This window comes from Arvicanthis niloticus, chromosome 9 (genome assembly GCF_011762505.2).
Source record: "Arvicanthis niloticus isolate mArvNil1 chromosome 9, mArvNil1.pat.X, whole genome shotgun sequence".
Lineage (NCBI taxonomy): Eukaryota > Metazoa > Chordata > Mammalia > Rodentia > Muridae > Arvicanthis > Arvicanthis niloticus.
Window position 1 is genome coordinate 639,539 of NC_047666.1, and position 26,971 is coordinate 666,509.

The 26,971-nt window shown below is 35.7% G+C and overlaps 1 protein-coding gene and 1 long non-coding RNA gene across 5 annotated transcripts in view; one reads left to right on the plus strand and one right to left on the minus strand.

Moving 5' to 3' along the window:
* The first annotated feature begins 474 nt into the window (after positions 1-474).
* Mmrn1 (multimerin 1) overlaps positions 475-26,971 on the plus strand; it is a 48,546-nt gene continuing 22,049 nt past the window's right edge. The window contains exons 1-4 of one of the 3 annotated variants that reach the window (XM_076939863.1): positions 475-567; positions 3,989-4,817; positions 15,768-15,887; positions 18,450-18,526. In XM_076939863.1, coding sequence (XP_076795978.1) covers positions 4,234-4,817; positions 15,768-15,887; positions 18,450-18,526 — 781 coding nt within the window. In that variant the 5' untranslated portion in view covers positions 475-567; positions 3,989-4,233. Of the gene's footprint in view, positions 568-3,988; positions 4,818-15,767; positions 15,888-18,449; positions 18,527-26,971 lie in introns of those variants that run through there. The other 2 variants (XM_076939865.1, XM_076939864.1) reach the window with 2 other exon arrangements.
* On the minus strand, positions 1,923-5,921 carry LOC143443440 (uncharacterized). 2 transcript variants are annotated; one of them, XR_013112398.1, is made up of 3 exons: positions 5,871-5,921; positions 3,909-4,025; positions 1,923-2,057 (listed from the first exon to the last, which is right to left on the minus strand). It is a non-coding gene; the product is annotated as an uncharacterized LOC143443440 (long non-coding RNA). The 2 variants fall into 2 exon arrangements; XR_013112397.1 differs by lacking the exon at positions 5,871-5,921 and adding an exon at positions 4,322-4,441.

A 26,971-nucleotide genomic window follows, 5' to 3' on the forward strand; every position in this document is an offset into this window, starting at 1 on the left:
GTGGGGAAGGCTGTGGAGATATATATATATATATATATATATATATATATGGGTTATATGTATTTGTGTGTATATGAAAAAGAGATGTTTGATGTGTAGATATGTGTGGTGTATATATGTGAATATTTGTGCATATATGTGATGTGTATATGTGTTTTATATGTGATGTGGGTGTCAGGCATATATGTTTCTATGTATGTGGGGTGTGTGGTGTGTATGCATGTTTTGTGTGTATCCTTGTAGGGGTGTGTGTGTGTGTGTGTATGTGTGTGTGTGTGTGTGAGAGAGAGAGAGAGAGAGAGAGAGAGAGAGACAGAGACAGAGACAGAGAGACAGAGAGAGATGTGGGGAATGTAGAAGGGAAAGCTTTTCAACTGTATGAACAGTGCTATGTGTGTGTGTCATGGTGGGAACATGTAGATCAGAGGTCAATGCTGGTGTGAGGCCCTATCAACCACCCTGTTGAGACACGATCTTTTACTTTGTGTTTCCACTGCTTATGCCAGGCTGAATGACCCATGAGCTTCTGAGAATTCTTTCAACTCACCATGAAGCACTGGAATACAGGTATGTACTACAATTCCAGGTTCTGGAGATACGAGCTCAGGTTCTCAACTTGCAAACAGTGGTCATCTTAGCAGATCTAATGCTTTTAAGTATTTATGTTCCTAGCTTGAAAATTGTTTAACTTAAGTTTAATTTTCTGTAGTAATTTTTTTCCTCATGCCTTTGTCGATATGAAATTTTAACAGATTCTTAATATTTTCAACTAATGAAAAATTGCACAAAGATGAGAACTCTGGAATCTGCCATGAGTCTTTCAGTTTATAGAGGAAGAGTAGAATAAATTTTTATTTAAAGTGTTTTAAACTATTTTAAGACAATGAACTCCACAAAAGCAGGAAATATGCTGAGCCCTGTTACCTGTTGGGGTCATTCCTGCAGACAGAGGATAGCTTCAGATGTAACACGGCACAATCTACAGTCCTGTCCTCCGAGGGAGTCTCAACAACCATGCTGTACTGTGTTCTAACTTAATAGGTCTTTTGACTGATTTTCTTTTGATAAAAAGACTGACTCATGTATATTGTAAAAGATAAAAGAAAATAAAGCAAGTTTATTATCTCATCACCTAAAGGTAGAAAATGATGCAGGGGCTATTTGATGTAATCTTAATGATAAAATACCAGAGATGTTCAGAAAGTACAAAACATTTAACTTCATGTTTTATTTATTATAAAATATCAAAATGGATAAGTTGGTAGCAATATAAATATCACAGTGTGACATGGGGTATAGTAGAGTTTGGGGTCCCAATAATAGTGTTATTTGGGGTATAAAACATTTATTTTATTTTATTTTATTTTATTTCTTGGCTGTATACAAAATAATGTCCCATTATGTCCCTCAGTTCACTGTTCTTTCCAGTACTCATTGCTACCTGCCTGTTGGTACATTTTCTTCTCCCTACTATTTTTTCCTTCTGCTTTTGTGTTCTTGTTCCTCTCTTTCTCTCTCTGTCTCTGTCTTAGTCTTTCTCTCTGTCTCTCTATCTCTCTTGTCTCTCTGTGTCTATCTATCTCTCTCTGCCTCCTTCCCTCTTTTCCCTGTCTCTCTCCTTCCCTTCCTTCTCTCTTTTCTCTCCTTCCCTTTCTCCCCTTCTTCCTCCCTACCCCTCCTTCCTTTTTTGCCTCTCTCCCTACTTCTCTCCCACCTTCCTTCCCTTCCTCCTTTACTCCCTCTCTCTTTATCTCCCTCTCTATTCCTCTCTCATTGATATCTTTTTCTTTAGGGTATCCCCAAGAAGTAATATACTGAGTTTTCTTCATCCCAGAATTTTTATTTTTCTTAACATTTTAATACCTATTAATAAGTCTCAGAAAGCAGAAGCAGAGGTCAGGTTTTTGATGGTTTCTGTAGTATAAGTGTTTAATGAATAAGGACTGATCCATACACCAGGAAGGCATACTCAGGGGAGTTACAAAACAGCAGGGCTTAGCAGATCAATAATGACATGCTGGTCCTTTAGCCTACTGATCACAAGGTCACTTGTATGCCTGCATGGAGACAAGCACAAATATGATATGGGTCAGTCTCACAAGAGGCTAATGCGTTACTTGTTACCATCCAATCTGATTACCATTTGTTCACTAGTTGGTATCATGTATAAATCCAGGAAAAGAGCTCTTTGCCACCAACATTTCCTTACAGTGGCTAGGATCTGGTGGTCATCTTAAACCACAGAACCAAACAAATACAGAAAATTGAAGGAAACAGCATGCCCTTGATCTGTGTTTCAAACATTTGCCAGTGTCTGTTCATCTGTTTTTATGGATTCTTGTATCATGATCATTAAATTGTGCTTTAACTAGAAATTCTTTCCTAGAGGGTTTCTGACATACTGCCCTTCTATAAACTCAATCTATTTCCTCCTGTGTATTCTCAGTAAGTCTCCTATCATGTCGCTTATTATGACAGAAAACCATGTTCACAGGATAAACTTTTGCAGTTTGGGGCTCTTTTCCTTCTAGGGTCACCACTGTATACAGTTTCTGGATTATTCTGTTTTGAAGTCCATGTCAGCCCCAGAGCTGCTAGTTCTTACATCTTGATTTAAATCACACCCCATCTTACACTTTCAAGGCAGTCAACAATGCCATCATATTGCTACTTTCAAAAGTGGAGGCTGGAAAATGTACTTAGACAGGTATTTGGTAAATCTGAGAAAATTTTGCTTTTTTTCAAATGCTGGTGTCCAGCACCCATAATCAGGAATAATAACACATATCTGTAATGATTTATATATAGTAAGTCATCAGCAGAGTTCCAGTTTTCCATGCTTAGATCTATCTATCTATCTATCTATCTATCTATCTATCTATCTATCTATCTATATCAAAGTAGAAGTCCCTCCCATGGAGTTGGAGCCTCATAAATAATTGCATGAATGAATGTGAGAGTTACAAAGGCTGTGACAATGTCAGTTTGTCTAGTATCCCTTAGGGTTCCCTCCTAGATCCCTAACAGCTAAGTTTTTGCAGAGGGTAGAACTTAGCTGAAGACTAATTAGAGACTTACTGGAAAAATGAACTCATATTTTATAAAGTGTCTCTCCTAGAAAACTACCTTAGAAAACATTTTCTATTGCCTACAAAACCCATCTGCTCTTAGATTACAGCATCAGTCTAGCATTAACTATAACTATAACTCACTTAAATGAGATCACTTCATTGTTTCTTCATTAGTTTTTCAATGGCCAAGTCCTGATTATACAGTGTCACTCATATATGAGAACTAACAAGTACAGAAACTAACTACTGAAAATAATATAAGTATATTATTGTCTATACCTATATATTATTACTAAATACCATTATTAGTGTTACTGGTAAAACTTTTTAAGATCAAAACTTAAGATGGATTTTTATGTAACTTTATAGTTTCATTTTTTGACATCTTGTCTTTATTTATAATTTTTGAGATTAACTTTAAGTAATGATCCAACCAAGACATATTTATAAAATACATCTTTTCAGTGGTTCAGGAAAGGGACACAACAGTCCTAACTCTCTCTCTCTCTCTCTCTCTCTCTCTCTCTCTCTCTCTCTCTCTCTCACACACACACACACACACACAGAGAGAGAGAGAGAGAGAGAGAGAGAGAGAGAGAGAGAGAGAGAGAGAGAGAGAGAGAGAGAAGAGAGAGAGAGAGAGAATGAATGTGGCTTTCTGGGTGTGGCACAATGGGAAGAAAATCATGACAAATCCTTTCTGGATTTCCTGATGCAGTAGAACAGAACACTAAATTCTAGAACAGAACACTAAATTCTTTCATCAAGCCTAAACAAATTTCACTCTCCACTGCCAATGGGAAGTTTCCTTCTAAAGGCAGAGACACATTTGCATACCTGGGAAAGGGAAAGTTGATTCATGGTCTCCGCTGGCTTTTCCTGCTGATAATTGTCCATGTTTCCTCCTTTTCCTTCAGCTTCTCGGAGGTCCTTCACCACATCCATTGATCCATCCTAGGAGGGTCACAGATCGTGGAACAACCACAGAAACAGGAAAATGAACTTCCTGAGTACACTGCAAACACAGAAACCTGTTTCCTCTGCTCACATTAAATTGTCAAAACCCAATTTTAAAACGTTCAGTACGGAAGTGGCTATCAGAAAGGCTGGAAGAACGTTGTCTCCCAATTCCACATGATTTTTTGTGCCTAAATTTACTGCCATGCAGGGACTAAAGTTTCTTGTCCTGCTTTCTATTTTATGGGGCAGGGTCTTTGACCTTTCCAACACTCAGCATTCATGGACTGCACCTGGGAATGAAGACTCCTCACTGACTTGGAACTCCACTTCAGCCCCTGTAAGTGAAGTACTGAGCCCCCGAGTGCTCTCGGCCACTCAGAACCCCTCTACTAAGGACCCTGCAACTCCTGACAGATCTTCTGAAGACACTAATCTACAGGCAACACCGCAGCCCTCTGAGACATTCACCCCTCCTGAAGGGAGGAGAAGCCCAAACCCCTCATTCCTAGAGAAGACAGGAACAGCAGTGTTATCCCTGCCTCTCTCTCCACAGGACAAACCTAACATCAAGCCCAGCCCCGGAGCAGGGAAGGTCATGCTTGCTAATGCCACGTTGAAATTCCTTCAGAGTTTTTCCAGAAATTCTAATCAACAAGCAGTCTCCCCTAAGTCGGCAGGAGATATGGGAAACAGGTCTGCAAAAGAAACACTTCGCAGGAGAAGTGACAACAGTGGAAATCAAAGAGCCAGCTATCAAAAATCCAGTTTTGAAACAACTAGAGGGAAGTAAGAAACATTCTGTTCTTGTTGTGTCTCTGACTGTACTGTCTATACAAGTGAATGCTTCAGGTCTCTTGTGCTTATAGAGTTGTTCACAGTTCGTAGTTCCATCAGGTATCAAAATCACAGTCAGAGTCTTAGGGAAGAGAAGGGAAAAGGACAAAGAGTTGAAATATCTTCACTCTTCCAATTGTTGTTCAGGATGAGGAACAAAGGGGCACGCACCATCAAGGTGCCGAGAACCACACACACATGTTACTATGAAAGATGATCTTGAAAATTTCACTTAAAAGAACTTAGATATCCTTGGCTCATAGAACAGGTCATGAAGAGATCATATTTCAGCTATCCCAGAAAGTCACACTTGTCAGGAGCATGATGAGTCAGAAAGCCTGCTTTTCGGCTTGATTTAAGGTGACAGCAGTTTGAATTGTTGTAGTAAAATAAAACTAAGTTTAAATGAGCATTGTAAGAAAAGTCTCAAATGGACCCAAAATCAAAACAGGAAAAAAACGCACACCTAAGCAAAGGAATGTTTAATTCTCATATGATTTAGTCATCTATATATCTACGGGTATAAGCCAACATATACATAATTTTACCCATAGTGAAATAGCTTCAAGTGCCTAAATAGAGTTAGACATTATACCAATAATACAATAAAACTTAAATTAAAAATAGTAGTTCATACCTAATGTGTGAAAGATGTTTTGAGCAGGCTGTTGACTAGATAGCATGAGTAGCAGGAGGAAAAAAAGCTAAAGTCAGCACATTTCAGTTTCTTTAAGTCAAGTCTGTTTACTGATAGAATTTCAAGGTCATAAGAGTTTACAGATATACAGATAAGTGTGATTTTAGCTAAAAATTAACTTAGAATCTGGAATAACCCAGTTTATCTGTGAAACAAATGCTACCTATGTTTATCTTGGATGAGGAGATGTTCTGTATAGCAGTTAACACACATTCTACTTAGTAAGAAGTTCCCAATTAAATTAAAATGACAAATGCTATCTGTTGAAAATCTTTTCTAAATTGCTTTCATGCATTATTTCTACTTACCATGTTTTATTGGTGTTGGTAATTCAATTTTCTTTAATTGCAAAAGAACTCCTGAAAATTTATAAAAAATGATCATGAGCTTTTCATATGTCTCCAATTAGGAGAGGTTTTTGTCAAATAGGATAGGAAGCCAATAGAGCAAATAAAAAGACAATTCACCTAAAGAACCACTTAAATAAGAAGTATGTATCATTGTATCATAGTTAAAATTACTAACCATTTTATAAATAAATATTAGACTTGAGATTAAAATTGACATTACACTTTGAACTAACACTTGTTATTTTGTCTAACAACCTTGCTCTCAACACTTGGGAAGACTTATTGACCTGAACATTATTCATGAGTTTCCATCACATACCTAGCCCTCTGCCAGGACACACAAAGAATTTGAAAGTCCTACCTGTATGTATTTGTATTTACTATACAAAGTAAGTATCAATAAGCCTATTGAATTTCCCAAATTCAATATTTGTTTCAAGAAAACTATATACAAAATACAAACAGTTGAACAATAATTTGCCTTACGGATTCCCCAATGAGACTAGTCAAATTGTTTCTATAGTAAAGTAACCATTGAATTAGAGATTCTCTTGTTTGCTGTCCTGGAGAGCCTGTATTTCTCTTCTAGTAATCCTCTCTACTCAGTCTAAGTTACCCTACTCACACAGGCATCGAAATGACAGTCGTGTGAGAGAAAAGCCAGGTCACTCGCTCTCTCTCAATACACGAAGATCTAAAGAAGACTTGAGTTGAAAGAACTTTTTTGTGTTTTCATTTGATTAACAATGGTAACAGCAAACACTTATTTGACATCTGTGTGTGTGTGTGTCTTTGACACAGTTAACCATTACATATAACAATAACTCCATAACAAAGGAAACATGCTGTCATAGTGTCTTTATGGAGAGGTTTAATAATTGACTTAAATTAATTTAGTTACTATATCTCAAGGCAAAGAGATGAACTGGCTTCAGAGGCTTGGCAGCCAGCTCCACTAGGGCACTCCCTTAGCAGAAGAGAAGCCATCATCTTAACTGGGAGGACAGAGCAGGTGAATCTCCAAGGGCTTTTGCCTGCCTTCAGAATGTATTTCAGATTCCCTACCCAGTTACAAACACAACCTTGCACAGTGTCCCCAAGCTCATCTTCTACTACTTTCAGTCTGTCTAAATTTTAGTTCTTTGGTTTACAGTATGCTGTATTTTCCTTTCCTCTCTCTTTGTTTAGATAGCTTGGTTTTTTTCCCAATATCTATTCCTTTTCCACCCAATGGTAGCCGTCTGGGGCTATTAGACAGCCCTTCTAATGCCACTGTGGCTCTTGGTCTCCCATCACTGCACATAGAACAGAGAATTAATTAATTAATTTATATTTATGTTTGTTTGAGAGATTGAGATAGGGTCTCTCTGTGTGTAGCACACTGACTGTCCTCAAAGTCACTATGTTGACCAGACTGGCCTCGAACTCACAGAGATCCATCTAACTCTGCCTCTGAGTCCTAGGATTAAAGGCATGCACCACCACTGCGCAGCTCAAAGAAAGAGTCTCACAAAGAACTCATGATTTCTTTGCATGTAGGTACCCACTTTGAGTGTTATTTAAATCTCTGTTATATGGCATGCATGATAAATAACAACATTGTTCTCTGACCTGGGTTATAAGAGGTGTGTAGAAAAGAAAAATGGAGAACATGAAATATGAATGAGGGTACTTGTGTGATTAGAGCTATTCCCAAAAGTATTTCTCAGTAAGAATGAACACTGGTCAGTCTGGGATTAACACACCATACCTTTATCACTTGGTTGTGTTTACAATTGAATAATAATTCTTAGTGAGAAGGAATACTTGCACCTATGATAGGTTCTTTTCTCCAAGATTCATGTGGATTATTTGCATCTTACTTTGTTCCCTTTTAGCACTCTGGGGGCTGTCAGCTACATCAGATCTGTGGTTTCCTGTCTGACAGAAGGGGCGTTTGTAAATGACCAAGCACATTAAAATAGGCACAAAAAGATGAAATTAGAACTGGCACATTTCTATGTAGGACACACATTTGCTGGACACCCAACATGTCCTCAACAATGTGATCATGCTAAAACTTAGTGACCAAAAATTCCTCCATACTGCACACTCATAAGACCCAGGGCACATGGTGACAGGTGTGAGGAGGAGGACTAGTCTATTGAGACTGCCCTTGTCCAATGAAGCATATGTGTTGTTAACATATGTGAAGCTGAAGAGAGGAAATTGGGATAAATGAGCTAAGCACTCTAAATGGGGTCAGGAAGCCTTGACTGGCGATAAGAGATGGAATGGGGTGTACAGCTACTGTTTTACTTTACCTACACTCCCACCCACTACATCTGAGAATCCCAACTGCATCTATCTTAGTGAATTCAGCTGGTTCTATAACTAGAGGCCTCAGTAGTTTCTCTACCCTTTTCTGTCATTTCAAACATTTTCTGATCTATCAGCAAGTCTCTTCTTATTCTAGCTCTATTATGCCTTGGGTCACTCTGCTTCTCCTCATCTTGTCGTCACCCTGCCCTTCTAAGTCACCCCACACATCAGTGTCCCACTCCTGCAATCCATGTTCCACACGGCGACAGTTTGTTTAAACATGAAAGTCAGGTTAATGTTCCTCATTGGACATAATGATTCCCTTTATGATGCCTAAAATGAGTATTTTAAGTATAGACATGAAAAGGCGATCGTGTCATACTTTCTTAGAATGTGTTATCATCTCACACTTTGGTAAGCTTAAAATGAAAAAGAAATGAAACTGGTTTTAATAAGGTATTGGCAATAGTGACTGACTGGTCAGTGGGTGCATTTCAGAATATCTTCTGAATTCTCAGAGAACTGTTTCTCGATATCTGGGGGCATTTGGAGTCTCACCATCTACTCCCAGTCTTACTACACCTTGAGTCCTCCAGTCTTAGAACTGAGTAAGTTCTCATCTGTCCATCCAGTACCACAGAGGGTTTTTTTTTTTTTTTTTAAATTTCTGAAATGTTGCCCTGGGAGTGTTTAGAATAGGATTTCTTTTCCTCTTTCAACTTTAATTTTGACATCACCTCTTCAAAGAGACCCTCTCTGACAGTCTAACTTCAGCCCTCTCGCTTACTCTCCCTCCTTACCTCACCCATATTTTCATTTAGAACACTCACCTATATCTTCAGGCACCTGTGCAATATTTGACTTTCATGAAAGCATGGGCTTTGCCTATCTGACTGATAATTCTATTCAGTTCCCAGAACAGAGAAAGGAACAGAACAGAGAAAGAAATTAAGGAAGCTGCGAAGATGGATTATTGAGGTGTCTGAAAGCTCAATGAGCAGTCAAATCAGTACAGAGAAATATTCACCTCATGAGTGTGTGTGCTACTGACAGAAGGGTCTAGAATTAAGAATAAAGAAAAGGGTTGAGGGTTTTATGTAGCTCAGGCTAGCCTTCAACTTGCTGTGCTGCCAAGGTTGGCCTTGCACTCCTGGCTCTCACATGCCAAATGTGACTGCCAGGCGTGCATCAGCATACCCAATGGAATTAGAGAAATTCCAGTGTTTAATGCTATAACTATGGCAGATGCCTGCACTACAGCCTTCCCTTGAATGACTTCAGAAAGGAGAGGAGAAAAGAGTGGTCTACACACAGCAGGAGAAAATCTAATTTGTGAGTACTGATGAGAAGGAGTAAAATAAGAATGAATTTACTGATGTGATACAGAGTTTACAGGAACTCCTTATTGTAGTCTGAGTGAATTGGCCTATGCAGGATGGTGGGGAAAAAATGACAATCACTAGGTTTGGGGCTAGAAAGAAAAGCTTGTCCAGATAGGTCTCTGTTTTTTCCTGATGTCTTAAGTGTGCACAGTATTTAAAACTTTTACCGTTAAGTCTGAGGAATTCAGACATCCAAAGGAGAGCATTCCACTTTGCAAAATTTCAGAAATATCATTACACTAAGGGAAGTTTTCATTTTGTAGATATACAGATGCTTCCATTATAACACTGTCAGTAAAAACAAACACTAGAGTGTTTTCTGCATTTTAATATCTCCCATTAGTTATGGGCTTTCATTTTCTATTTCTTGTCATGGTTACTATAAAAGTACACATTTAAAGTTCTAGAATGAGACAAGAGTTTATTCAAACTGAGTAATTAAATAGGTAACTTCTGTATTCCCACACCTTTTGCTTTTATAATTATAAAGCTATAAGTTTAAAATATATTATGTAGGAAGGCATGCTGAAAGTCAATTTGTAGGAAGGTCTAGTCAGTTAAGCAGAAAAACAGACATCACACATCTAAACTGCACTGCTACCTTGGAAAGCCTGACCCCTGCTGGACCAAAAGACGTCAGCGACACTCTGTTCAGATCACAGTCTAAAGAAAACCACAGTAAAAGAAAAACACATTTTGATAAATTCTTTTAAATGGTCACATCACAGTTTGACAACAAGTGTGTGTGTGTGTGTGTGTGTGTGTGTGTGTCCTTTGTCTTATTAACTATATAAAACCCATCCTTTTCATTTTTACCATTTATTTCATACATACTATGCAAATTTCTTTCAATCTTTTCATTAATGAGTAGTAAATAAAATGATATTTCACTCTTTCAAGTTCATTTAGCTTTGATAAAGAACTTCTTTTCCTCAATCTTATCAAATAAAATCCTTGTAAAATACCTTATAAGATGTTAAGAATACTTGTCTTCCTAATTTCTCATGACTGTAAAGACATTTTAAGTACTAATGCTGTCATCCCCTTTCCCCATTTCCCCTCCCTAGAACCCGTATCCCATCCCTCCTCCTACCTTATGCTTTTATACCATTTTGATTACATGCATATTAAGGTCAGTTCTAGGTTGAGGGTCTAGCAATGCAATAGATGCAAATAGTGAAGGAATAAGCAATACAATAAACACAAATAGTCAAAGAAAAAGCAAAGACTATTCAATAAAAAATAATGACAGAAAAAAACGAAATGTGAAAAAATGAATAGGAAAGGCCTTATTGAAGCAGTTCTGTGTCTGTGACAGAAAATTCTGCTTGACAGTAAAATAAAGCAAAAATGTGATGAACAATCTCTATATATTTTTAAAAACTCATGTTATAAGCACAAGAAATGAAACTTGTATGCCTTCATTTACATTATAACATGAAGAAAGACTTAGGCAAGTTAATCCCGGATATGTGATAATCAAGTTATAATTGCATGATAATTTTCCTAGTCCATATACTAGCATGTGGAAGGATTATTTGTAAAAATAAGACATTAAAAAGGTGGCTAAAATATCATTTCTTGTTCAGGTATCTTATACTGCTCTAGGACAAGCAGAAATCCCTGTTTTCAACTAAAGTTTATGTTGACCAACTGAAAATTACATATGGGATATTAACCTCATGGATTTGAGGTAACATTTTAGAAATTCTTCAAATAAAAATGATTTTATTTGGACATTCACATTAGTAGAAACAAAAGATTAAATTTGGAGTGTATTTCATCCACTAACATGTCAAAAATAAAGCAGTTATTTCTAAATTAAAAAAAAAGAATACTAATGCTATCCTGAGAGCTGTCCTGTTATGTCATTCAAGCATAAGTGGTGGTGACAGCTTTCTATATTTGATTTCTGGAAATTATTGATTTGGAACACAGAATCAGTTATAGCTAAAAGGAATTTATCAGGTCATTATAAGGGAGCCATGGCTATTTACCTATAATATAAACAGTGTACATATAGGTATACCCAGAAAACCATTTCCTTACAGTTCCCAGCAATGTGTCCTAAATATGTTAGCCTCATAATCCAGTGATACACATCACACTGTTAAGCTTTCTGTGTGGAAAACAAAGCTGCATTATACATACAACAGGCTTTAACATTAACCTTTTTAAATAAATTCGCCTGTTAATACTTCTTTTATGGGATAAATGTGATCTATTTTGGAATGAGCTTCATGGGCTCTGGGGAAATGTGTGACCTATAGGTGTGGGTACCACTACCACTTGGTCTATTGTTCACTTTTACTTTAAATTTTCATTCTTGGTTTTCAATCAGGATGATTCTCCTAACAATGAAAAATGTCTTGCCCTATATTTCAGAAATTTCCTGATATGGTTTTGTACTTTTCTTTTGGATTCCCTATCTCAGTCTCTTGAAAGTTTTATAGAATTCTAAGTTTATCTCATTGGTTCACGTACTCTTTCCTGACGTCTAAACATAGCATTGTCTCCATGTTGTTTCCTGCCTATGATACACTGTCTTCTTCATCTCATCTATTGTGATGCTTTCTGCTGTGTTTGGGTTTCATAAATTCATTTTATTTTTAATTAAAATGTAGCTATTATATTATTCCCCTTTCATTCCCTCCCTCCAACATCTCTAGCACTATAACCTACAATTTGCTCTCAAATTACTGGGCTCTTTTTCTTTAATTATTATTGTTAGATACATATTTATAAACATATACACTCTCTAAGTCCATTTAGTGTTGTTTATATGTATACGTTTTTAGACCTGACCACTTGGTATTTAAAATCCAATTAAGATCCTCCCTGGAGAAGACTGATTCATCCCCTCTCAGCAGTTCTTAATTGCCTGTAGCTCTTCATCCACCATGGGATTCCTCTATTCATGTTGCCACATGAACTTGTCTTGTCATATTTGTGTCTTAAGATTTCTTTTGAGATTTCATCAATATAGCTTCACAGTCATAGCTAGAAGACACATTGATTTCCAAATGTATCTCAATAATCGAATGCCAGGAAGGGAAGGTTATTTAATCAATGAAGACCCCCAATACCAAGTTCCAGCTTCAGGGAGAGCACTGGCTTGGTTTAGGGTAGGAATTATTTGGTTCACATGACTACAAGCATCTCCAGGGCTAGGTGCTTCTCTACCACACTGTCAATTCAAGCCAAATGACTGAACAAGAAAATCTAAGATCTAAAAACTGCATTATCAGGATAGCCTTCATTTGAATTCCAAGGACTTGCATAACTTGGCACTTCTGAGACTGTTGTTGTCATTTCTTACAGCTGTGTTTCTGTGTGGCCATCATCAGGGGTGCACTCATTGCTCTGTCCCCTCTGGCTCACAAGATGAACAGACATGTTTGCAACATGATTCATAACTTAGTGGAAGTTTTTTTTAAAGTTAGTCTTTTACTGGCTCTTTGAATGACTGAGATTTCCAAATGTAATGTAGAAGCATGGTATATTATGCTTTTCCAACTGCATTTTAGTATTCACAAGAGGGTTAGTTTTAAGTTGAAATAGAATCCATGTCTCACTCCATTTTTTTTTTTTTTTGATTTGCTCATGACCAAAAATATCTGCTTTCCCCTTGAGGAAATCTTTTACCTATTCACTTGGAAAGTATAAAGAATCAACACTAGCCTTTCTCAGTACCTGTTGCTGGCCAGCAGCAAAGTCACTGCCCTTATAAAGGAATAGAATGCTGCATGCTGTGCCAGGTTGAAAGACTCTGGCCTAGAGTGTGAAAACTTCAAAGTTGGCACTCTCCAACAAGGCAGTCAGTGGGAGTGCAGTCAGGGAAGTTGCAAAGAGCTTCTAGTTTGTCTAATGAACTGTTGGTCATCATTTATCCATACTTGATTTTATATTTTTAATCTCTATTTTTGAATAACTTGGTTTAAAATTATATTTTTTATGAAATGAAATAAAATTTAATTAGTATAAAATACAGTTTAATGAGTTTATTTTTACAGTAGTGTAAACCCGATTATAAGTCAGGCAAGGAGCACTTTTGCTGTGAAGCTCTCTGTATCTCCATTGGATCAGAGATGTCTGCTGCTCACTGGCTAGTTCTCGGCCTTCACTGTTTTGGGCAAGTGGCTGTCTCCTTGTTTAGAGTTTTAAAAGTTCTTTGCAAGTGATGCTTTGGTTTCATATCACAAAGAAGGCATGTTTCATTTTGAACTCCCAAGAATATAGAGGTGATGGCACTGTGTTGATGGTACTGCTCTATCACTCTGTCATACAAACACTCACATGAAAATTGTATTGCTTTTCTTTTAAATTGGTATCTGTGTATAATATGTAACCTTGCTTATTAGCTTCTATATTTACATTTTTTCTACTTTGTCTGGGAGCTTTACGTGAACAACAGCTGGAATAAAGAATAAGCCAACTAGTGTTATTACTTTTCTTTCTATGCATTCATTTCTGGAATTTGATGAGATGTGCTTAAGTCAGGTTTGAGTGTAGATTTGCCCTCTAGGAATTCTGTGAGCATCTTAGACATTTTTTGAAAAGAATTAAACTTCGAGACTCTCTTTCATTTTATTAAATGTTTATTCTACCCTCATCTTTCACCCTCTCACTCTCTTTAAGAACTCAGGTTACATAATCATATAAAGTGTTCACATTTGCATTTCTGGTCTTTAAATCTTCTGTTCTACATCGCATGTTCTTATGTCTCATCTAGTTCATTGGACTTACATTGTTAATGTCCACAATTCTGGTGGTATTCACTCTATTTGGGATTAACTGCATGTGCTGTGTTGCTTTTAAATTAAATATTTATCAATTTTAATTACTGCTTCTAATTCCATCCATGACATCTCTGATTCATCTAACTTTTTCAACTACTGGAGTTTTGCTGCATGTATCATCTTCATTTTTTAAGTGTTATTCTGGTTTTATTCATTTGACTTTCTGTTCAACACTAAATGCTGTTATTCTCACATACAGGCTCTGTTGTCAGGCTCTGGAGAACCTTCTGTTGACTTTCATTTTGACATTTCTGCCATGTTTCTCATAATATGAATTCTCCATACAAATCTAACTATTTCTTAACAAAACTCTAAGTTTTATTTCATTCTGAAAGTGTTCTCTCTTTGCAAATACACTCTTCTAAGCTGCAGTTTGAAAACTTCTCCCAGCAAAATACTAGGCTTTACATTGGGCTCATGTCACATGCCAAGAAGCACATAGTGGTATAGTCCACTATACAATAGAAATGTAGTCTTTTATAGATATACACATGCCATAAAATATATATTATATAAATATATACATATCATCTGAGACTTTGCTGTGTCAGAGACAAAACTATGCAGTTGCTTTATAGACTAATCTGGTTTAAGACTTGATAGACAGGTTATGTTTTAATTTTTGAAGTGTCTGCTATTATAGACAATTATGACATGCTTGCATTGGGCTTCTTCATGGATTTGTATCACCAATTGATTTTCCTTTGTATTGAATCTTAGACTGCTTCTGTTAGTTTATTTCAAAGCACATTTTTCTTATTGTTTGCTACTTCAAGTCGGATCAATTTAAATTTGCTGATGGTACATAGAAGTGTGTTCTCTACATAGTGGAATACTAAATTATTTTGCCATATATTATAAAAATTTATGATGAACTTAACTATATTGCTTGATTCTTAATTTTTATCTACAATATTTTGTTTCTTATTTACAACCATATCATTGGAAAATAATCTACTTTTATCTTTTTATTTATATTTCCATCATTTATTACATATTTCTGTCTTTCTATACATGATACAATTTGTTAGCTTGATCTTATTACACAAAGTAATAGACCTAGATCTGAGTCTTTGTCCTCAGTATAAACACTTAAATTAGATACAAGAACAGACTTGGATTTTTGTCTTTCAATAATAAAATGCAGGCCCTAATTTAGTTCTGATTATTTTCATTGTGTAGTAGTTCTTAAAATCTCTTTGGGTACAGCAATAAATATACATTTTCTTTTCTGTATAGATATTAAATATTGGTCAAAAAGTGGTTTTTAAAGCACCTTATTGATATATCAAAGTAAAAGTCTAAGAAAATGATTTTGACAAAAATAGTACTAACAATAAGTTTTTTTCTATCAATAATGATTGCTCCCTCAGGAATTGGTGTGCTCATGTACATACCAAGTTAATGCCGACAGTGATACTGGACACTAATGGCTCTTATGTACCAAATTGGAGAGGCTCCTGCGGCTGGTGTAATGGACTTAGTTCCCAAAGGTATGCAACGTTGTCTGAAAATAGACACTGTGCATGTAAACTGGAAATACATAATCCCAGACACTGCATGACTGGGTGGATAGTCCTTAGATTAAATATATGAGCTTTAATAAATCAAGATATGGTCCCTACTAATAAAAAGATTTATGTTGTATATATTTGCTTTGAAAAATCATGTGAGTTTTATAGTCATATACTTAGCTTACTGCCTAGTATCCCTGTATTTAAGGCATGTTAACCTTCTGTTATAAAAACCTTCCATTCCGTAGTCACTCTTATAACAGTTGTGTAACCTAGTCAACAACCCTGAGCTGAGATCCTCATGAAATACATACATACTTTAAAAGATTTAGTAGTATTTTTTTTGTTCTAGGTAAGAAAGGAGTCCATATAGAACTTGGTTTGTATTTAAAATATAGAAGGCCATTAGCTGTGACTGTGAATGAGAAAGCAGCTCTGTCTTAGTGAGCATGTTGTTCATTACATATTTGAACACATTATATATTGTTTTACGTATACATTATATATATACAATTATATAGAAAGAAATTACACACACACATATATATACATACATACATATGTATGTATGTATATATATATATATATATATATATATATATGTCATAAAATGTAATGTATCTTGATAAATTCTCTGAATCCATATAGTGACTGTAGCCTGACTAGAGATGTTCATAAAGAAGCTGCAATAAAACTAGCACTGCTATTCAAGCCCTGAGACTGATGATACATGAATTACCATACAAATAACTCGGGAAATGAGTCTGATGCATCAGCAATCTGGAATAATGCATAGTAAGGACACATAAAATCCAGGTGTTTCTGAGTCCCTTGAGGACTGAGATTCATGGTCCAGAGAACTGTGTGTGTCTTAGGGATTTGTGAGTGCTAAGCTGTGTGGTCCTGCTTTCAGCTGGTTGTGTGTGTGTGTGTGTGTGTGTGTGTGTGTGTGTGTGTGTGACAATTTTCCTGGCAAGAAAGTCACAAAGAACATATTAAATCTTTGGCAAGGAAAATATTACCATAGTAACCATTATTGTATTGTTCTTCTGGGTTCAAGCTGAGTTCCTTTCCTGTTCATTACTCTTTTCTAAACCCAGCTACTTGTTTCTTTCTGGTCTTCTGTGTCCATCTCACTGGGTCTTTCCATTCATTCATGATTTCAGTATTTATATAATAGTTGTTCGTTTTTCCTTTATTATATCAACATTACATGCAACAGACATTCAGTTTTCCAGAGCTGGAAAACTCACCCTCAAGCATGATTCAGCCAAGTTCTAAGTTCTAGAGTCAACCCAACAAACTAAATAAACTCTATCTTCCTTTCTTACTTAGCTTTATAGCAGTTGGGCTAGTGATGATGTTTTCTCCAACAGAATTATTTATTGGGTATGACTTATTGAAGTAGATGTACCTAACTGGCTTAGCATGCATTTAGGGCTGGAAAAAAATCTTGCAACTTATTCTGCTATTGAAGAACACCCTCCAACATGCTGACATATCTGTCATGCTACAGCAGAAACTGAAAACCAAGCAATGCAGTTCCTTCCTACACAACTCTTGAAAGGTCACAACAGTTGACTGTGACAAATTTCTGGAGCATATTTCTCACACATATAAGCCAGCTTAAAACTCTAGTCTCAGTAATTTTAGATGTGGACATTTGAACAAGTTATTTTATCTATTGTTTGTGTTCCTCAGTTCCACATTAATACTATCTTTATTATAGAAGTAATGTGGTGATTAAGTAGGATTGTGTCTACCTGAATCATACACCTATTTGGTAAATACCACCTGCACAGTGGAGTGTTATGGTTAAGAACAATATGTTATATTTATATCTTAAATTTCCATACATACAAGGCCTATAATTGAGTGCCATTGTTATATTCAAATCTTGTATTTATTCACTTTCAATCTGTGATTTCATTTTACAAATATTTTCTCACATTCAATGTCTCCCCATCCTCTCCCCCCATTCCTCTCCCTCCCCCTCTCTTAAATGTAATATCAGAGAAAAAGTAGATTAGTATAATTCTGAATCTTAGAAAACTAAAAAGTAAAGATTGAAATGACAGCAGTTGTCCTAATTTCAATTTACACCAATATAACTAACTTATTTCATATGACCTGATTTATCTTCTGGAAATACAGATTTTTTTCAACTATAATCATTTAGGAAGTAATAGGAATTGAAATAGATAAAAATATTCTAATATTATGCTTTAAAGCTAAAATTAAAGTAAGCTCTAATCTTGATCTAGCTAGAAAACATTATGCACAGAAAAACTATCATATCTTTAGAATGTCATGACAGATAGTAATTTAAAATACCAGTAGTGAAACCACTCATGCTTTCGTTGCATACTCAAAAATTCTTTTAGGTATTTTGAATATAATACTGGTGATAAATTTATGGTTTTATATTAGTACCAAGACTAAATGGTTACTACATTTTAGGAATTATCCTAAGTACCTTATAAGTCCTAATTCTATTTAATATGAAGCAAATAATTTTGTATCAATTATTTTCTCCTCTAGATCTCAGCACAAGATTGTCACTTCCTTAGAATGGAGATGCTGTCCTGGATACATAGGACACAACTGTCAGCTCAAAGGTATATGCCAATAATAACATCATAATAGCAGATTCTGAGAAACGAACTATTTTGAACTGAGAAAAATTAGTGCGAAGCCAGACTTTAGACATATTCCTGTTTTAGAGCTTCCTGAGTAACAATCACTCACAGTCTCATAACCTGCCCCTTCCTTGTTCTTTGTGTTAGTTTTAGAAAATGGATAAGATTTCTCTACATTATTTATTCTTAACAAAGACACACCTTTTTGATATTATTGCAAATTCTAGTTTTATATTTTAAATAAATATGACTTGAAGTAACCCATATAACATAATTATACAAGTGTCTGATCTTATTCCAGTTCAACTACTTGATGTAATGGGGCTGAGAATGAAAGGAGCCATTTTTTTAAGCTGAGTTTTTAAGAGTTTCCTGGTGGAAGGCTGATCAAGCACACAGTAACCTGCTGTGACCTAACATCTATGTGACTATTATTTTGCTTCGGCTTTAAACAGGTTTTCTTTGAAAAATAAGATATGGCATCTACATTCATATTTTAAGTGAATGAATATTACAAGAAAGGGCATTAGCATTGCTGGGGAAATCATCAATAGTGTAGGAGGTTGTGATTAAAAATTAATGTAACTGTGGAGAAACCATTATGAGACACATTAAGAAACAGAAAATCATATAAGGGAGCTCTAAGAATCATGCTGTTCAGTCAGGAATATTATTCATGGCTGGCCAACCCAACCCATGCAGTGAGGATCTGTGGGCAAGTCTGCCACACTACTGTTTTTTTTTCTGGGTCTGGTTTAAATTTCACAGATAATGTAAAATCCAACACATTTTCAGGTGGTAATGTGGGTGCTTTACCTTTTGCAGAAAACATAGCCCACACTAAAAATATTTGGAAATGAGGTGATACAAAATAATTGGAAAAGATCCAAATATGGCACTGTTTTCAAAGAACTCATTTTATAAACTGTGAAAATATATTCACGTGTTGTAGTGCATTTTCTCCTTACCCACATTTTTTATGTTATTTAAAAAATCCTGACAATAAGAATTATGTTTAAGATTTTTTTCTTCTTACATGAAAGATACTTTGATACTATTTATTCCATGATTATTTTTTAAAAAATTAAAATATTGGCTTGCAAAGTGTCTTTTTGGAAATATAGGCTGCCATTACACACACCATTGTACAGAATGGTTGACTGCAGGTAGCAGAGAGCAAAGCAATGTGTCTAAGTATGTCAGAGGCTCAACTGCAGAGAGCTGTGCATGCCCACGTTCAGACTCATGTACCTGCTAATTGATTTTTAATTATTATGGCAGACTGCATACATGTAGGTGAAAAAAAGAAACCACAGAATTCCAGGATAGTAAATATTAAAACAAACAAACAAACCAAAAAAAAGCCAAAAAAATGAAACAGTTTTAATTTGAATATTTGCTCAATACTGCAATTCCCTTCTTAAGGGGATAACCAAGTGTTTAAATGTAAACTATTTATATTCCCTAGTTGATTCTACCTCAGATTCTTCCTTGAAGCCACCTATGGATGGCTTTTAGACAATACATTTTAGAAAACAAAGCTTCAGAAAAGCTTCAATGATGACCTCCTGTCATCGTCACTTAAAGCTTCACAGAAGGCCAGTATATGCTGATTATGCTGTTATGGGAGGGACTTTTCCTATAGAAATATATGTGAAAAATATGGCAAGGATGGCAGGTTTACCCAATTATTACAAATTGTCATACAGTCAATACTAATGTAGATTTGATACCAAAAGAATGTCATATTGCTCAGATAAAACCCTGGCCATTTGTCTCTTAGTTTTACTGTAAACCACCAAGCACTTGAATTTTCTGTCTGTACAATTGATACTGGCAGCATCAAGAGCCATTGCTGCATGCTGCCCCTGAACCATTGTTCACTAATTCTTTTCTGTTTTATTTTTTCCTTCACACATTCCTATTCTGATACCTACCTCATAATACCTCACCCTGCCCATTACACTTAACAAATGTAGCACCACCCTTTCCTTCTTACACAGTGGATCAAGTTGTCCTGTAAGAACATAGTGTTTAACATCACTGCCTTTAATATACCATGTGGCAGGCTGCCTCAAACAGGACAAGAATGGTCAATCTAACTGATCCATGTTTTAAACATCTGCTAGGTTGTCTAGAGTTTGGTTATGTATATACCTGAATGTGTACGTACAATAGCAATCATTTCAGGGCTTGTCCCTCAAAGTATCACAGAATTATTTGTTCATAAAAAAATTTGTAAAGTACCACCCACACCTCACAAGTCTCTGCTTCCCAAATTAGTTTCATCTCCAGAAACAAAATTAATTTCATAGTGTAAATATGATGATTTCCTTTGAACTTGATTGCAGCAAAAACTGGTATGATAAAGAAAACATATGATAAACATCAGTAGTAAGGTGGAAGCTGGACTGTCCTCCTCATCCTTCCCCAATAGTATCCACCCCTCCCTAGCTCTTTCTTCTCTGAACTCTATCCTCTGAGTGTTAGTCTTTGGACTCCTATGTTAATGTACTCATCTACTATGCATGTACTTGAGCACAATTAATTATTCAGAACACTCAGGTTCTAGTCTCACTTACCTACTAAATAGTATAGTATCAAAAGGAATTCTTTGATGATGGTTTGGGAAATTTTGTTTGTTGGTTGGTTTGTTGTTGTTGGGGAGTTTTGTTTGGTTTTAGTTATGGGACTGAAAGTTTTGGAGAGAGAGACAGAGACAGAGACACAGAGAGAGACAGAGAAACAGAGAGGCAGAGACAGAAAGACAGAGAGAAAAGAAAGAAAGAATAGATCCAACATCAAAGAATTAGTTTTCACTTGAGTATGGCTTAGGTCATGATCACAAATCTTCTTTCATCTTTCCCTTTAGGAAGAATATTTTATTTAGCATAAATCATATTAGAGATAATTTTTTAAAGATTTATTTATTTCATGTATGTGTGTACACTGGCACTGTGTTCAGACACACCAGAAGAGGGCATCAAATCTCCATTACAGATGGTTGTGAGCCACCATGTGGTTGCTGGGAATTGAACTCAGGACCTCTGGAAGAGCAGTCACTGAGTGCTCTTAACCTTGGAGCTATCTCTCTAGCCCGAGACAAGTTTTTAAATGTCTATAGTAGCATACCACTTAAGCCTATGAGATAAAATTTGCAATTACGTACTTCTCCAGTAGATGTCTCCAAAAGTCCGATGTGGGAGAAAGAAATTATGATTTGCTCTTATATAACAAAAGAAAATAATTTATGTTCAGTTGGTGTTGGATTAGAGATGGTCCTTTTGCAAATCTGCTAAAGGTTAGAGCCTACAAAGGTTTTTTGGAAACAGAAAAAAAATTCTATAAATTTACATTTAAAAATATCTATCACAGATATGAACACAGAAAAGATATATGCTGATATGGAATCAACTAATCTCTTATTGTACATTATAAGTACCTACCAAATATTTTATTTTTCAAATGTGAGAATATTCAACCAGTTATAAAACAACTACTTGCACTTATATTTTTAAGTACATAGTTTCTGTGGCGAGACTATTTTAAAATGGGTTCCAAATTGATCATGCTGAAATTTATCCTATGTGAAAGAGAAAAATTACGTATTTTGTACATTTTCTCAAAACTGGTTCTTTTCAGTATTGTCCAATGAGCATCTTGCTCCATAACATGGTGTAGCTTTTGGCTAAAGGATATAAACTGTCAGGGTCTCTGAGTGCCATACTGCCTATTCCGGCTTACTTAATGCGTCCTCAGGAGCACAGTGAGCATCCACCCTGCTGTTTTACCCAATGCTACACAACCAGCTGGAAGTCTGTCTTGTGGAGGAAAGGTTTCTGGCAATAAGCAGGAAAGAGGGAGCACCCTCGTTACTGAGTTACCACTAATGATTTCCTCCATATGGCTCAAAGGGCATAAGAAAAATATCTTTAAAAATGCAAATAAACCTGTCTAATTAAAGAGGAAAAAAATACCTAATAAGAAAGCTGTTTGTTCTGGACACCTGCTGACCTTGCCTCTGAGTCCTTGATCACTAATGTCAGAGTTTGCATCTCAGGGAGAAACATTAATTGTGCTAAAGAGCACAATTAAAATCCCAGGTTGCCTTTTAAACACAAGTTTATTGGCTTAAGTTAATCCTTTTCTGTAGCTGCATCTGTCATGTAAAGAGGACAAGAGAAAGAGACCTAGAAATCTACACTCCACGAAATCAAACAGTCTGTGTTTATGTGAAAGGGAAGACAGATTACCAGCAAACCCTCAGCAATCCTTGTGGAAGAGAATACTTCTGGGGAGACAGAAAGATTTCTAAATAAAAAAATAAAAATAAACCATCGATCAAACAGGTTCATCACAGGGGAATCACAGACTGTGTGTCAGAGATGCTGTCAGCTCTCTGCAGCTGCTGGTCAAAATCCTAGACTATAAATTGGTATGAATGGAAGTATTGAATTTGAGAAGACAAACACAGTCAGGAAAAGATAACATAAACTCTTGAATTTGTAAAACAGGCATTTCAAGTTTTTAGCAACCTTGGCAGGGAACAAATTCCGAAGCAGAGAGGTTCATGTGACAACCAGATCCTAAGGCTTCTCGTGTGGTGTTAAACTACCTTCAGTTTGGAGGCTATTTTTGGCAATGTCTTCACCTAGTTTACATGCATAAAAACATTTGAAATGTATCACTCTATTGTATTTTTTGTTCAGATTAGTCTTTTTAAAACTTCACCAAAATGTGAAAGTTCAATTCTCTGTCATCGAGGTCTTAATCCTAAAACAGTAGAATGTGTTAAGAAACTAAGGGATTTTGCTTGACATTTCGGTGCATTTTTCCTTGTTCTGAGGTTTAAGGTAAGATGCCTTGTAGTCAGGCTTGGGACAAGTGCCTGTAGGCAGAGTCACCTAACAGATTTCTTTCCTCTGCCACTTGTCATTAGCTCAAAAGTGGTTGTCTTCATGTTTCTCAGGTCCTGTTTTAAGACTTCTAAGTTCTGTGATGCATCACCATGTATTTCTCTGTTTATAACACAAAACTCTTCTTTCCAGAATTCATGAATGATATTTTATGGCTGTGTATACTCTAAGGTCAATAGAAAATTAGGCTTTGGTGTTCAGTGTTATCTTCCTTTCTGTTTCTCAGTTTACCTTATAGCTGGGCTTCTTACATCCTGAATATTTAGACTTGCTTTAAACTAGGTAGTACAAGAAAAACTATCCAGGTTGATGATAAACTAATCTCTGAAACTATAAGGAAGCCCCCAATTAAATACTCTTTTAGAAGAGTTGCCTTGTTCGTGGTGTCTCTTCACAATAGGACAATAACCCAGGCAGAGTGCAAATATCACTTATGTGTATCTGTATCAGAGATAAGAATCCCAGTCCTACCAAGATGCTAAGTGAAATGTAATGATATAACCTCCATATTAAAGTATATGGCATGCTTTATAAGGAGTAAAATAAGCAGGTTTGATTTTGTTCTTATGAAGTAATAGTGTTTGAAACACACCTTAACTACCTAAACAAAAGCTTTAGCAAAGAATATTGAGACTGAGCCCAAGAGCTATGGGGAGGGACTAGGGTATTATTCAACCAGTTTCCCACCATTTTAGTAATATTAATATATAAACTATAATAAGAATGAATTACTTATTTTCTTACATTAACACATATATTAGCCATAATAAATATAGAACCAAATTTCAAGTCACGGGATTCATAAACATAAGCCACTCACACTCTAATAATTGCTAGTGACTTTTGGATGCCTCCTGGTTACTGCATGCTTTTTTTTTTTTTTTTTTTTTTTTTTTTTTTTTTTTTTTGCCATGGATGACACCAGAAAAATGTCACATTCAGAGAAATGATTAAACCTAAACCTAAGAAACTGCTATGACTTTCTCTGAAAAGCTCCCACTCAGATCCAGAGCCTTTTGGTGACACAAAGTCTGTGTACATTTGTAATGTCTCAGTCTTTGGGCTATATTGAAAGAAAAGTGTTAACATTCATGTTTTACAATTTATAAAAGCTGTGTGCTTTTAAATGTTGCCGCTTCCTTGACAGCTAAATCATGGGAATTCCTAGATTAAACTGCAAATGCAGTTACTTCTTGAGCTGTGCAAAGCACCGTTTGGTTCAAGTTGGGGCAACAACAATGAAGACACATTGTCAATTTGATAGTTTTGTCACATGCATTTATTTTATTAGAAAAGACCTTATTTTCTCAACAAACTGATCACATTATATTTGGTCTCAAATAATACATATATAAATATTTCAAATGTGTTTCAAATAGCATCTGTTTCAAATATGGATGTTTTCATATCACATATATAAACCTTGGTCCCAGTGGTTACTACTGAAGCCTGAACACTCTTGCGGTGTTCTGTGTTTGAGTCTATAGCATGAGCTCTCTCTGCCTTCTTGCCCTCTTCTTTATTTAGACTGTCATATATTCACCACCTAATAGAAGATATGATGTTCATATTTGAATCCCGGCACAACCATGCTCAGCTGCTTGCTGGCACTATATTCATCTTGTCTCCATCTGAAATGTCTGAATGTGCTGACTGATAGCAGCAGAATTATATCTAAAGCTGTGTCTGGGTTTCTAGGCTGATTTTCTTACTCTTGCTCTGTTGTTCTATTTGTCTGGAAAATGTAGTATATTCTTTTTTCTTTGTTTTCCAACAATGGTGGGGTTTTCTGCTTGTTTGTTTGGGTTTCTGTTCGTTTTTGTTTGTTTGATTGTGTTTTGTTTTGTTAGTGACAGAGTTTCTCTTTAACCTAGACAGGCATATAACTCTTAGCAATCCTCCTGCCTCATCTTCCCAAGCATTGGAATTACAGATTAAACTATCTAGCTTGACCACACTTTCACAAGCACAATTCATAGAAAATATTTTTCTTGAATGCTCATATATGTGATTATATTATTAATAATACTAAAGATGTTTTTCCTTCCTGTTTTCTGAGATAAAACTATTAAATTCAATCACATTCATGCCTTTTACATTTTAGTCAACATTTTAAAAGTTATGTATAAAAAATATTAATTTCAGTAATAATATTTAAACTTTTATTTAATTAACCTTTAGTTTCCTAAACATTGTTTTTTTCATTTCATTGTATATTTATTCCACAAACAGTAGTAGTATCATAGAATATATTTCCATGATATTTCTATTTTAGAATTATTATTATATTATGTGACATAAGAATAGTTTCAGATGGTCCTGAGGATAGGAATTCCATTCACCATATATGCTGAAGAATATATCCTTTATATATCACATATACACAATTAACTTGAAATAATATTACAGTTTTAAGATGAATTATTTGTTTCTGTATAGTATTACTGTGTACTTGCTGAAAGGCATGGTTCATATTTCAATATTAGACAATTGATAAACCACATTGGTTTACTCTGTCTAGAACCTGAAGGTAAGAATAAAGACTGGCAGCCTAGTTTTACAGTGAAAGGGAACTTTCTTCTGAGGAACGTTAAGCAATCAGTAGCTCATGGTCACACTAGATATGATGAATGAGAAGACAACAAAAGCATCTTTCATGTTCTGCAACCCATTTGCTCTGCCCTACTGTCTGAGCCTCAGAGAAAATGATAATGTGCTTATGAAGGAAAGGAGAGGTCCTGAGCAGTTCCTGCCGATGCTACTTTCTGTAATGGCCCATGTCTTTATGGAATGATGGACACATGATTTTTACACCTTAGACTCGTAGGAAATCATGTTCTGGTCATAACTGGGATCATATTTAAAAATTTGTGATGACCGACTTTTGTATTTCAGCTTTACTGTGAGAATAGAATTTTTCTGTCTTTTATCAATAAATTTTATTTTATTTAGAAAAATTTTCAATTCGTTTTTAAATTAGTGTATTGTAACAAGAGTCGTGAATCAAAATCATCAAAACACTTAAAATTTTTGAAATACAAATGCGCCCAGTTGCCAAATTGTCCAATGAACCAGGGTCCTGGGAGAGTGGAAATACAGAAATATTTTAGTGTTTCCAAATCAGTAGGGACTTCTGTTTTCTATCTATAATCTGATTAAAGAAACAAACAAACTCTACTCTTAGGCAAAGATGCATGATATGTATAAAATGCTGAGAATGAAAGAGTTAGCATGGCAATAGCCTGTGTCACACTGCCACGGTCCTGGCCACTCTGACCATGCTTTACCTCCAAATACACTGCCTTACTCCCTTTTAAATGCCCATCGCTTTTTCTTGCTGTGGTCTAGCCACAGAAAGTAAGCAGTAAAGAAATGGAAAGGCCATTGTTACCCGGTTGGTTCGTCTTGCTATCAGTATTTACAGATTATGGTCTGCATTCTTGCTGTTCGGAGAAACAGAGGGCGTGGTAAGGTGAGCTCTCAGAAGATGTGGATCCTCCAGTGGTTC